Raw genomic sequence first — 13,082 nt, forward strand, 5'->3', positions numbered from 1 at the left:
AACGTTACATATTAACTAAATGACTTTGAGTCAATATATCCTTGTCGATGTCACTTTAGTAACATAGAAAAATCAGATCCTTGGTGACGTATCAGCCAGGGTGTTGGCCCAATTAGAGTCCTTTGCTTGTTGACCCAGCAAACTTGGAAATCAAGTTTCCTTCCCAAGTAACATCATCATTAAATGAGGATTACAAGAAAAATAAATCCAAGTCAACGACAACCCTATTGTACATTCGAATTAGTAAGCTCTGCTAGCCCAATTCAAGATATATGGACTTGTAGAATTCCTTCTCTTTCTTTCTTTCATTGAAACTACTAAAAAAAGTGAAGTTACATCCTAGAACTATTGTTGACATCTGGATTAGGGAGCTACAAAAGTCTAAATGCACGCTTGAAATTAGTACTAGTATTCGATGGATTCAAGAGATGATAGCCATTGCTCTGGACTTTGTAGAATATTTTTGCTCAGCTTGCTTTCATTCATCCATCCCTCCTAACGTATCAGTCAGAGTGAAGTAGGGTGTTGATGAGGTCTGTTTCGCTGAAACTACTTAATAATTTAAGTGAAGATATGAAATCATATTATGTTTGTAAGCATAAAAAATAATATTATGTTTCTTCGCAAGAAGATATTATTATAATTATAAGAATCCTTCACATCAAAAGAGTCTCTTAAGAGATTTTAGAATAATCAAACTTTTTTATTCATCAATAATTATAATTAAAATCTAATTAAATCTATGATATATCTTACTTAATGAGATAAAATTATATAGTTTATGAATTTTGACCTAAGTTCTATTAACTTAGGTGATTGCAACGATTTCACACCACAATCTATTAACTTTGCCCTTTACTCGGGTTTCTGTTAGTGGGGATATTAAGGGACACTATCATCATATGGATCGGTCGTGTCTGTCATTTTCTACGTGAAGAAAAGTTAGAAAAAGCTATATCATTATAAGTCATTCATGTTTCATCAACATTCTCAAACACAAACACCGCACATCGACTGTCCCAGCTTCACTTCATTCTCTTGGTAGTTTCGGCGAACGAGAAAGCAAGCTGAGAAAACGTATTCGATGGAGTCCAGACCAATGGGATGCATGACTAGAGGGAGCAACTTCCGTTTTGGAGACGGCTTCTTCAACAAGGCCGGCGTCTTGATGGAGACAGGACCAAGAAGACCGACCGGGAGGAATCGTTCGACATTTTTAGTATATATATAGGCGTCCTAACTTCGAGTTGTTTGTGACCAAATCGAGAGAGAGAGAGAGAGAGTAACTCTGCATGGATCCGAGACTAGAGGAAGCAGCTTATGCGGGATACCTCACTTTGTTGCGGCGTTTGCTACAAGAAGATCGGCTCCTGCTCCACAGGCAAAGCATCGCCGCGGCTCACCTGTCGGACAGCCCCCTCCACATCGCTGCATCGCTCGGCCACTCCGACCTGGTCCGGGAGATCCTCGCCGTAAACCCGGAGCTCGCGCATGGCCGCAACCGCGAAGGCCTTTCCGCCTTGCACCTGGCCGCTGCCCAAGGCCACTTATCCGTGGTGACCGAGCTGCTGCAGTACGCAGCCGCTGCCAATCTCTGCTTGGCGACCGACAACGATGGCTTCATGCCCGCCCACGCTGCAGCCTTACAAGGCAGGCTTGATGTGTTGACAGTGTTACTGGATGCGTGCCCGGAGTCCTCGCGAGCTGTGACATCTCAAGGTGACTCCATCCTTCATCTTACTGTGAAATCAAACAGCTTCGAGACCGTGCAGTTCTTGCTGGACAGAACGGATGAGAACGATGAGCTACTCAACTCTGGAGATGCGAAAGGCAACACCGTCCTGCACCTTGCTGTGGCCAGAAAACATCTGCAGGCAGGTATTCCTGATCCCGATTAGAGGAAATAGATTTAAATGTCTTCTTCTTCACAAGGTGTTTATGCATCTCTGTACCTCCTGAGACGAGAGCTTTCCCACAACAAAAGTTGAATACTCTTTGCATTTCATTCAAAAAAAGCAAATGGAAATACCAAGGAACTTCCTGTTCATAGCTCTGGTAATACCATTGAATGCAGATCGTGAAGTTGCTTCTGGGACGGCGAGGTATCGAAGCTAACGCCACCAACATGAGAGGCGACACCGTCCTTGATATGCTACTGGATTCACCCTGCCAACATGGAGATCTATTGTTGGGAGAACTGATTCGGGCAGCAGGTGGAAGAACCACCGCAGAAGAAGAGAAGACTCGGCCGAAATCGTCACCGAGCGACGCCAGAGCCTCTGTCGCCTCACGCGGAAGCCGACCAAATCGTTGGCACCCCTTCCGACGCCAGGCTCGACCTTCTAAGGATGACCGCAGCCCCCGAAAAGTATTGTCTGAACTTAAAGAAAGGTACAACAACAAACCAGCAACACTAATGGTGGTGGCGACGTTGATCGCCACCATCACATTCGAAGCTGGGTTGAACCCCCCAGATGAGTTGAAGTCCCCCTTCACTTCTAGTCTCAAGTTATTCCTACTGTTCGACATGTTCGGGTTGTTTGCATCCTTGAGCATCATTCTTTTGTTGATATGTTGTGTGCCAAGACGGAAGAAAATGGTGATGGGAATCCTAAAGTGGATTCTATGGCTGGCGGTGTTCTCGACGGCGTTAGCATTCTTGAGCGCCATTAGGCGAATATTTTTCTATCCGCCCTACACTACCATCCTTCTCCTGAGCTGGTTCGGAATCATCAGTCTCTTCATGGTTTGGGTGTGCTTTAGAGCGATCAGGTGGTTGTTGCGCAAAGGTGGATGCTGGAAGAAGAAAGATGGAGAAGGAGAAAGCCACGGAGGCCCCACAAGGGCTGTTGCCATCTGCACGAAGATTGTGGTGGGGGTGTTGATAATAATTCTTTTAGGCGGATTTCTTATTGTAAATTTATTAGTGTTTTTTTTTATACAGTAAATAGGTCAATAATAGAATAATATGACCTATCATTATTCTTATATGGTTTATCCTTCATCATCTTTTAAAGTTACTTTATCTTATTTTCAGAATGTAATTTGCTTTTATGTATTTTGTTCCACGGTATATAGTTAGTAAATCTGTAACTTTAATCATTATTAACTTTGGTTTTGTTGTTACAGATGATTTATGAGAGTTTTGTGGAACATTATATCTCTTACATATTAATGATGTATTTATTTAAAAACACTGGATTCAGCAGATCTAAAACTTATCAATAGTTCAATGATGCACTAATATATTCATAAAATCTTAAATATCTGAATCATTATCCAGACTTGAATCAATTAGAACCGACATAATATTAAATGGTGCATAAAAGATAACAATAATCTAATGTATAGAATTATCACTTATTAACAACTGTGTGATATAAGGTAGGGCGTGTGCCTGTACTTATGTTGCACTTAAAAAAAAAACGTAATTAATCCTTCATAAATACTTTTTTTATTATATGAAAGGAATTTAGAATATCTTTTATGTCTAATTTGGATTTTTTTTCTGTATCAACTATAATATTTTTTAATAATATTATTAGTTTTAATTTTAATCTTTTAGGATATTTATTTTATTTGGAAAAATAATGAATGTATTCTTCAAATATGCATTATGCAACCCCTCTGCTACATGTTTTTATTGTCATCCACTCTTTCGCTTATTATTATTTTTTTCTCTTAAAGTCTAGTGTCACAATTTATTGTTCGATTACATTTTCTTTTTCTTTTTCATCAAGCTTTTAAAATTTGTTCTATAATGAAGATGGATTTACAACTATAGACTTGTCATATGTTTTTTTTTTTTTTTATAAAAATAAGTATTTATTATTTTTATATATGTTATATGTATAGTAATATGGTTAACTTCCCCAAAAATCAAAATTCAATATATGAATTTATGATTTCATAATAAAATTACAAGTTATCATCAATTTCAATTGAAATGAGTAGGAAGAACTCACCTCAATCATAGATCACATGACTATTAGCTTGGCACAAAGAGCAGACCTATGTCATATAATAGACACCTAAGTCCCACACAAAAAAGTTTAATATAAAGATTCTTCAATTTACTATTATCAATATCAATTACTGTTTACTCATGATTTTATTTTTTATTTCAATCTTAATTTAAACATCAAAGGGATTAGACGAGACGTTCCACTTTATCCTTTTTATACATTGACCATCAAATGAGCAAACAAGCATTAGAGTCATCCTTTTAGTTATCTTTGAACTCCTTACACAGGTGGCCTAACACCGCGTCAAACTAATTGAAACATCATCCATAATCAATCCCATCATTTTAATATTAAATTGATGGTTCATGGATATTGATAAATACATTTAGCCTTACATCAATTAAGAAAATAGATAAATCAATACCTTATAAGCTACTAGTGTCACCATCTATCTTTAGAATACCTTTTGGTCATCAAATTGTAGGAATTCTCTTAAAATGAATAATTCCACACGAGTATAAGTATTTGTTATAAAAGATATTTTTTTTTAAATTACAAGAAACTAATTTGAACCCTTTTGGTTGAAATTTTTTTTTGCCATTTCGATTCGAGAGGGTTAAAAAGGCACTATACTTTTGTAAAAATACAGTAATTTTTATTTTATGAAATATTTTTACACAATACTTATATATATATATATATATATATATATATATATACGTTACGTGTCGGAATAAATCGGGTCAACACTCATCATAAGATTCCACATGAGTCCAAAAGACGCGTCATCGGCAATATGGCAAAGGCGCAATACATGATGCTGTCCATGTATCATCACATACGTACAATATCATGACGTGGTGAGAGGACGAGTGCAGCAACATCATACCTAACAAATTGGACCTCAATACAAGTGTAAGTTCGGAATCGGAATCGTGATGCATGGTTGAGTCACAAATTGGACCGCATCGTTATCAACATTACTCATTTCCTAGCCATCAATCATCACAGTTTTAGGTTTAGAATGTAGGAATATTTACATAATAATAAGATATATTTTGGGTCCAAGATATGTCACAATTGATGCCACGTCGCATTATAGCCGGGTCGGCAAGGGGAGAACCCCCACACGCTAAGTCAGAAAGGTTTTTCTCAACTGCTTAGAGATTTCCTCAAAGCCCCCTGCAAGATTAAGCTTTCATCAAGGATGTCGATCTTGGACCGATGAGATGAAAATAGTTTGAGGGTAAAAGACTTTGTGAGTGAGTCTGCATGTTGATTAGCTGTATGTACGTGAGAAACACAAAGTTGATGTCTGACAACTTAATCTCGCACGAAGTGGAAGTCGATGGCAATGTGTTTCATCGGGTTCCTACACATAAATCGAAGTCGAGAGGGGTTTTTCCCAACTTGACTCCTCTGAAGTCAAGTATTGAATGGAGTTTTGGGAATTCTTTCTTCTTCTAACGTTGATTAAGAGGTTAGCTTTTATACTTACAAGCGAGGGTCATAGTGATCTGATTATGGTAGCCGACTCCTCAAGCGATCGGCTTATACTTTTGTACGAGTACCGATCGACCCGTATAGATCTACGTCGCGCGACGTCATTTCGAACTTTTCGAAGTCACTTTGTATTATGCGATGTTGTCTTGTACAACTTTGGATGGTGCGGGAAGGGGTGATCGCCCACCCGACTCGGAGGTGCCATGTCGACGTGAAGTACCATAGGCTCCATGTTTGCACTAATGTGTTTGCTGATTATGACCATTGGGTCGATACTTTTTATCACATAGTATCACATCAATCATATATTTATATAAATAACATGACACCTCATATATATATATATATATATATATATATATATATATATATATATATATATATATATATATATATATATATATATATACACGTGGAACCCACTCCACTGGTCAAGTCCATGAAACGTGACAGTTATGTCTCAGCCCATCTGGCAAAGCCCAATAAGATAAAAGGTCGTGGTGCCTTAAAAGAACGAATGGAGGAATCCGCTACAGTGGCTCTCAAAGCACAGCGCCTAAAATAAACCTACCTTTCTGTACCTGAATCGATCGCTTGCGAGCCATACGCATCAACAACATGCTTTACGTCTCCGTTGTTTGGCCCGAGAATAAGCTGGTGACAAGAAAGCAAGCAGGTTTGTCCGCCCCATGAATGCAGAGTCATCCGTCCTCTGCGTTGCTTGCCCCCACCATAAGTTATCCCCCAAAGATTTCTTTTTCTTGCTTTCGTTTCCTTCTATCTTCTTTGTTACCGATGGAGAAGTTGAACCCAAAGGTGAGCTTTGCTGCATTAGTGAAGCGTCTTCTTGTGGTGCCTCTTATATTGCCTGTGGTACTTCTGACTTCAAAGCCCAGATCCTTATTTATAGTTTCAAAAAATCTGATTTTCCCGATGTACTATGGGACTTGCCAAACTAAGCTGGTGTCTTGATGGAGACAGGACCAAGAAGACCGAGCGGGAGGAATCGTTAGAGATTTTTAGCCTATATATAGGCGTCCTAACTTCGAGTTGTTTGTGACCAAATCGAGAGAGAGAGAGAGAGAGAGAGAGTGTGTGTGTGTGTGTGTAACTAAGCATGGATCCGAGGCCACTGCAGTCCATTTTAGGCTTGTGATTGGAGCAGTTCCTCCTTCTTGTTGAGCCTCTCCACCAGACGCCAAAGAGACGACTGGGTCATCGAGCTCACAGTGGCCACTGCAGTCCCTTTGAAGCATCTTATCCCATGAAATCGATGCGGTGCAAACGCAGCGAGGGAGACGAAAGCCGAACGGCGAGTGGGATAGCAACAGCGTGCGATATTTTGATCGCTTTCTCGATCTCGTAGCTCATGACGATGCTAATTTTTTTTGGATGAATAATCACCTTTTTTTTTTTTCTCGTCTTCGTTGGACGACTTTGACCTCTTCCGATTTTGCAGCTTTAGCTGATCTAATATAATCTTCTTTACTTTTCAAAAGAACAAAAAAAAATCATCCACGCTTTGGGACAAGCCGACATGGCTCGCTCCATCATCACTTTCCAACTAGTTTCAGCGAAAGAAAAATGGGAGTGGGAACAAAAAATCTGCACAGGACGTCTCCATTTCAAGGATCCGCTGAAGCAATGTTTATCAATATATTAGCAGTCGAAATCTTTCATTTATTGTGAATACTTGGATGGTACAAGTGGCAGAATTCCAATGGAATTAAGCATTCTGTGTAAGAGATCAAATCAATGTTAGTTAACCATTCATATGTATCAGATAGCAGACAGGTCGTGTCTGTCATTTTCTACGTGAAGAAAAGTTAGGAAAAGCTATATCATAAGTCCATCATGTTTCATCAACATTCTCAAACACAAATACCGCACATCGACTGTCCCACCTTCACTTCATTCTCTAGATAGTTTCGGCGAACGAGAAAGCAAGCTGAGAAAAAGTATTCTACCAAGTCCAGACTAATGGGGTGCAAGTCCAGAGGAAGCAACTTACGTTTTGGAGACGACTTCTTCAACAAGGCCGGCGTCTTGATGTAGACAGGAACAAGAAGACCGAGCGGGAGGAATCGTTAGAGATTTTTAGCCTATATATAGGCGTCCTAACTTCGAGTTGTTTGTGACCAAATCGAGAGAGAGAGAGAGTGTGTGTGTGTGTAACTAAGCATGGATCCGAGACTAGAGGAAGCAGCTTATGCGGGAGACCTCACTTTGTTGCGGCGTTTGCTACAAGAAGACCGGCTCCTGCTCCACAGGCAAGCCATCGCCGCGGCTCACCTGTCGGACAGCCCCCTCCACATCGCTGCATCGCACGGCCACTCCGACCTGGTCCGGGAGATCCTTACCGTAAACCCGGAGCTCGCGCATGGCCGCAACCGCGAAGGCCTTTCCGCCTTGCACCTGGCCGCTGCCCAAGGCCACTTATCCGTGGTGAACGAGCTGCTGCAGTACGCAGCCGCTGCCAATCTCTGCTTGGCGACCGACAACGATGGCTTCATGCCCGCCCACACTGCAGCCTTACGAGGCAGGCTTGATGTATTGACAGTGTTACTGGATGCGTGCCCGGAGTCCTTGCGAGCTGTGACATCGCAAGGTGACTCCATCCTTCATCTTACGGTGAAATCGAACAGCTTCGAGACCGTGCAGTTCTTGCTGAACAGAACAGATGAAAACGATGAGCTGCTCAACTCCGGAGATGCGAAAGGCAACACCGTCCTGCACCTTGCTGTGGCCAGAAAACAGCTCCAGGTAGGTATTCCTGATCCCAATTAGAGGAAATGAATTTGTCTTCTTCTTTTCACCAGGTGTTTATGCATCTCTGCACCTCCTGATACGAGAGCTTTCCCACAACAAAAGATAAATACTCTTTGCATTTCAATCAAAAAAAAGCAAATGGAAATACCGAGGAACTTCCTGTTCATAGCTCTGGTAATACGATTGAATGCAGACCGTGAAGTTGCTTCTGGGAAGGCGAGGTATCGAAGTTAACGCCACAAACATGAGAGGCGACACCGTCCTTGATATGCTACTGGATTCACCCTGCCAGCATGGAGATCTGTTGTTGGGAGAACTGATTCGAGCAGCAGGTGGAAGAACCACCGCCGAAGAAGGGAAGACTCGGCCGAAATCGTCACCGGGTGATGCCAGAGCCTCTGCCACTGTCGCGTCACACAGAAGCCGACCAAATCGTTCTGAACCTAAAGAAAAGTACAACAACAAACCAGAAACACTAATGGTGGTGGCGACGTTGATCGCCACCATCACATTCGCAGCTGGGCTGAACCCCCCTGGTGGGTTTAAGCAGAAAGATGATGGTGGGGCGACTCCCCCCAATGCAGAAGTCAACTTTGATGAGAGTTCAAGTGAAGGGGAGGCAGTTCTAAAATATGATCTCGAGTTATTCCTGCTGTTCGACATGTTCGGGTTGTTTGCATCCTTGAGCATCATCCTCTTGTTGATATGTTGTGTGCCCAGACAGACTAAAATGGTGACGGGAATCCTAAAGTGGATTCTATGGCTGGCGGTGTTCTCGACGGCATTAGCATTCTCGACCGCCATTGTGCGAATATTTTCCTATCAGCTCTGCACTGTCATCCTTCTCATGAGTTGGTTCGGAATTCTCAGTCTCTTCATGATTTGGGTGTGCTTTAGAGCGATCAGATACTTGTTGCGCAAAGGTGGATGCTGGAAGAAGAATGATGGAGAAGGAGAAAGTCAGGGGGGCCCCACAAGGGCCGTTGCCATCTGCGCGAAGATTGTGGTGGGCGCGTTGATGATAATTATCTTTGGAGTAGTTCTTATTGTAAATTATTTAGTGTTTGTTTATATATTAAATATGTCAAATAATAGAATAATATGATCTATCATTATTCTTATATGGTTTATCCTTTATCATCTTTTAAAGTTACTTTATCTTATTTTCAGAATGTAATTTGCTTTTATGTATTTTGTTCCACGGTATATAGTAAATCTGTAACTTTAATCATTATTAACTTTGGTTTTGTTGTTACAGATGATTTATGAGAGTTTTGTGGAACATTATATCTCATACATATTAATGATGTATTTATTTAAAAACACTGGATTCAGATCTAAAACTTATCATTAGTACAATGATGCACTAATATATTTAGAAAATCTTAAATATCTGAATCATTATCCAGACTTCAATAATTTAGAACCGACATAATATTAAATGGTGCATAAAAGATAACAAGGATTTAATGTATAGAATTATCAATTATTAACAACTGTGTGCCTATACTTATGTTGCACTTAAAAAAAAAAACATAATTAATCCTTCATAAATACTTTTTTTTATTATATGAAAGGAATTTAGAATATCTTTTATGTCTAATTTGGATTTTTTTTCTGTATCAACTATAATATTTTTATATTATTACTATTTTTATTTAATTTTTTTAGGATATTTATTTTATTTGGAAATATAATGAATGTATTCTTCAAATATATATTATGCAACTGCTCTGCTACATGTTTTTATTGTCATCAACTCTTTCGGTGGTTATTATTATTATTATTATTATTATTATTATTATTATTATTATTATTATTATTATTTTAAAGTTTGATGTCACAATTTATTGTTCAATTACATTTATTTTTTTCCTTTTCGTCAAGCTTTTAAAATTTGTTCTATGATGAAGATGGATTTACAACTATAGACTTGTCATAAGTTTTTTTTTTATTTTTATTATAAAAATATTTATTTATTACTTTTATATATGTTATATGTATAGTAATATGGTTAAATTCCCCAAAAATCAAAATTCAATATACAAATTTATAATTTCATAATAAAATTACAAGTTATCATCAATTTCAAGTGAAATTAGTAGGGAGAACCCACCTCAATCATATATCACATGACTATTAGCTCAGCACAAAGAACAAACCTATGTCATATGATAGACACCTAAGTCCCACAAGTTCTTCAATTTACTATTATCAATATCAATTACTATTTACTTATGATTTCACTTTTTATTTTAATCTTAATTTGAGTATCGAAGGGATTGGATGAGGCGCCCAACTTTATCTTTTTATACATTGGCCATCAAATAAGCAAACAAGCATTAGAGTCATCCTTTTAGTTGTCTTTTCTCTCAAGCATGATCACAATTCTACTATGCTTAATGGATAACTGTTCCACCGACTCATCCATTCGAAGTCGAAGAATCATCCATATGACACAAAGGTTTTTTGAATGTGTCAATCGTTTTAACCTTAAGTATCAAATAGGTGTTAATTATGTGACATTGATGTATCGTGTCAATCGTGTGATATTGAGGTATCATACACAAGATGCTAAAGTATCGATCATATCTTTATTTCTATATTATATTTTAATATATTTTATTAAATGACTCAGAGAACTTGATTTATAAAGATTTTGACTCTTAACCGGAAGATTATATATTCACAATTAACTCACAATCCTCCTTTGCGAAAGATGATGCCTATGGTCCGATCGCACTTGACGTAGAATAATATTTAGCAGTTAAAAGTGGCACCCCTAATAGTTCCATGTTAGGAATCCTAACGACAAGTCCACTAAAAGTCACTAAGCTAAGGTAATTAAGATATTAAAGTGATCAAACCACAAGCATATGCATTGTTTTGTATCTTTCTTTGCAATCATAAGATAATACGTTATTTTAGTTAGGTTAGAAACTAATCCAAATCAAATATTAGGACAATCTTTTTGCCTCTCATGCAACCTTGAATCAATATCTCTTAAGGTCAAAGTCTTCGAATAGACTTGGTGCAAGTCATTGTTAATTGTTGGCCTCATGTGAAGTGCTCTGACTCAGCATGCATGAACTTGAATGGATGATAGAGCAACGAGGGAATGAGACATGCATTTACAATAAAAGATTTGAGCAACGAGGGAATGAGACATGCATCTACAATAAAAGATTTGGTTGACGTACAGAGCCACCGAATCATGGTGACATAGGTCGTAAGACTCGAGTCTAGTTGGATAATGACTCATACGTAAATTAGATATTTGGTCTCCATACCCAACTAATTAGATCGAATCGAGGTGTTTTATAAGCTAATAATGCAATAATACATCCTTTGAGCTTCATCTTTTCAGTCGCTTAAAAATATTTCTTCTTTATCCAAACTTTATATACTCCTTGAAACTCTGAAATCTAACCTAATAATGCAATAATACATTCTTCCAGCTTCATCATTTGATTCACTTAAAAATATTTCTTCTTCGAGTCAAACTTTATATTCTTCTTATAACTTTGAAACCTTCTTATGCAATACAAGCGAAGACTAACATCGAGAGACTATGGGGGTATGACAACTTCATAACTAATTTAGATTTCATATTCTCCAAAGACTAATGTTGAAAATATATTTAATAGAGTCCTTCAATACTTAACATACATCTTTAAATATCTAAGATAAGAGAAAGAAGCAAAAATAAATTGATAGCTCGAATTCTAGATGATTGGATGAATGTTTTACGTTACAATCCATAGTAACATGACAATGTTTTTTGTTCTTAGCCTATTGACTCCGAACAAGAAAGTTGATGATTGGTAAACAAAGAAAATTATGAAATCATAAAGAATTCATCTTTCATTTTCGTTGCCATCTTAATGGAAAACTATGCATCAACTTTTGGGAAAGAAAAGATTAGAACTTTGTGATGTTAGATAGAAAGCCACGGTGAGGACTTACAAGACCAATTTGGCACCACAAGCTATTGGTCATTGTCTATATCATGCAAGGACATGAGGAGGAACATCTAGAATATGAAGTTGGACCACTGAACAACTTTCTATCTTGTGGTTTCCATGGATTCTTTTACTTATGATTAATGATTCCATTTCCTAAAGTTAGATGCCTCTTCATTGATTTCAATTAATGGTAGCTGCTTTTTGACTTGCTCATTTTTGCAAGTCATGGGACCTATGTCATATGATGTACTCATGCGCCAAAGCTTCTTCCAAAACGAAGGAGAGTAATCTTTTTTCTGTCTTTTTCTCCTTTTTTTTTGGAATTAAGATATTATTATAATTTTTCTCTACGTTGGTGTAGTTTTCCTTTCTCAAAACAAGCAATTATACCTCCTAATTTGATTTAGGGTTTCACTTAAAAGGATAAGACTGTAGGCTATTAAAACTCACTATGAGCTGAATCTGATGGGTTGTCAGCCCGTCAGCCCAACAGTTTATGCATCTCTGTACGTTCTGAGACGAGAACTTTCTCATAGCAAAAGATAAATACTCTTTGTGTTTCATTCAAAAAAAGCAAGTGGAAATACTAAGGAACTTCCTGTTCATAACTCTGGTAATACTATTGAATGTAGACCGTGAAGTTGCTTCTGGGACGGCGAGGTATCGAAGCTAACGCCACAAACATGAGATGCGACACCGTCCTTGATATGCTACTGGATTCACCCTGCAAACATGGAGATCTATTGTTGGGAGAACTGATTCGGGCAGCAGGTGGAAGAACCGCCGCAAAAGAAGAAGGGAAGACTCAGCCGAAATCGTCACCGAGCAATGCCAGAAGCCGACCAAATCGTTGGTGATACGGCATATTTTGGCGCCCAAG

The 13,082-nt window shown here is 38.3% G+C and overlaps 1 protein-coding gene across 1 annotated transcript; it reads left to right on the forward strand.

Moving 5' to 3' along the window:
- The first annotated feature begins 1,087 nt into the window (after positions 1 to 1,087).
- Positions 1,088 to 9,471, forward strand: LOC135652311 (ankyrin repeat-containing protein At5g02620-like). Its single transcript, XM_065173151.1, has 3 exons — positions 1,088 to 1,878; positions 7,642 to 8,231; positions 8,431 to 9,471. Exons 1-3 carry the CDS (start codon positions 1,293 to 1,295, stop codon positions 9,340 to 9,342), a joined length of 2,088 nt encoding a protein of 695 aa, XP_065029223.1. The 5' UTR covers positions 1,088 to 1,292; the 3' UTR covers positions 9,343 to 9,471.
- The last annotated feature ends 3,611 nt before the right edge of the window (positions 9,472 to 13,082 follow it).

Source organism: Musa acuminata, chromosome BXJ3-11, assembly GCF_036884655.1.
Source record: "Musa acuminata AAA Group cultivar baxijiao chromosome BXJ3-11, Cavendish_Baxijiao_AAA, whole genome shotgun sequence".
In the NCBI taxonomy this organism is placed as follows: Eukaryota; Viridiplantae; Streptophyta; class Magnoliopsida; order Zingiberales; family Musaceae; genus Musa; species Musa acuminata.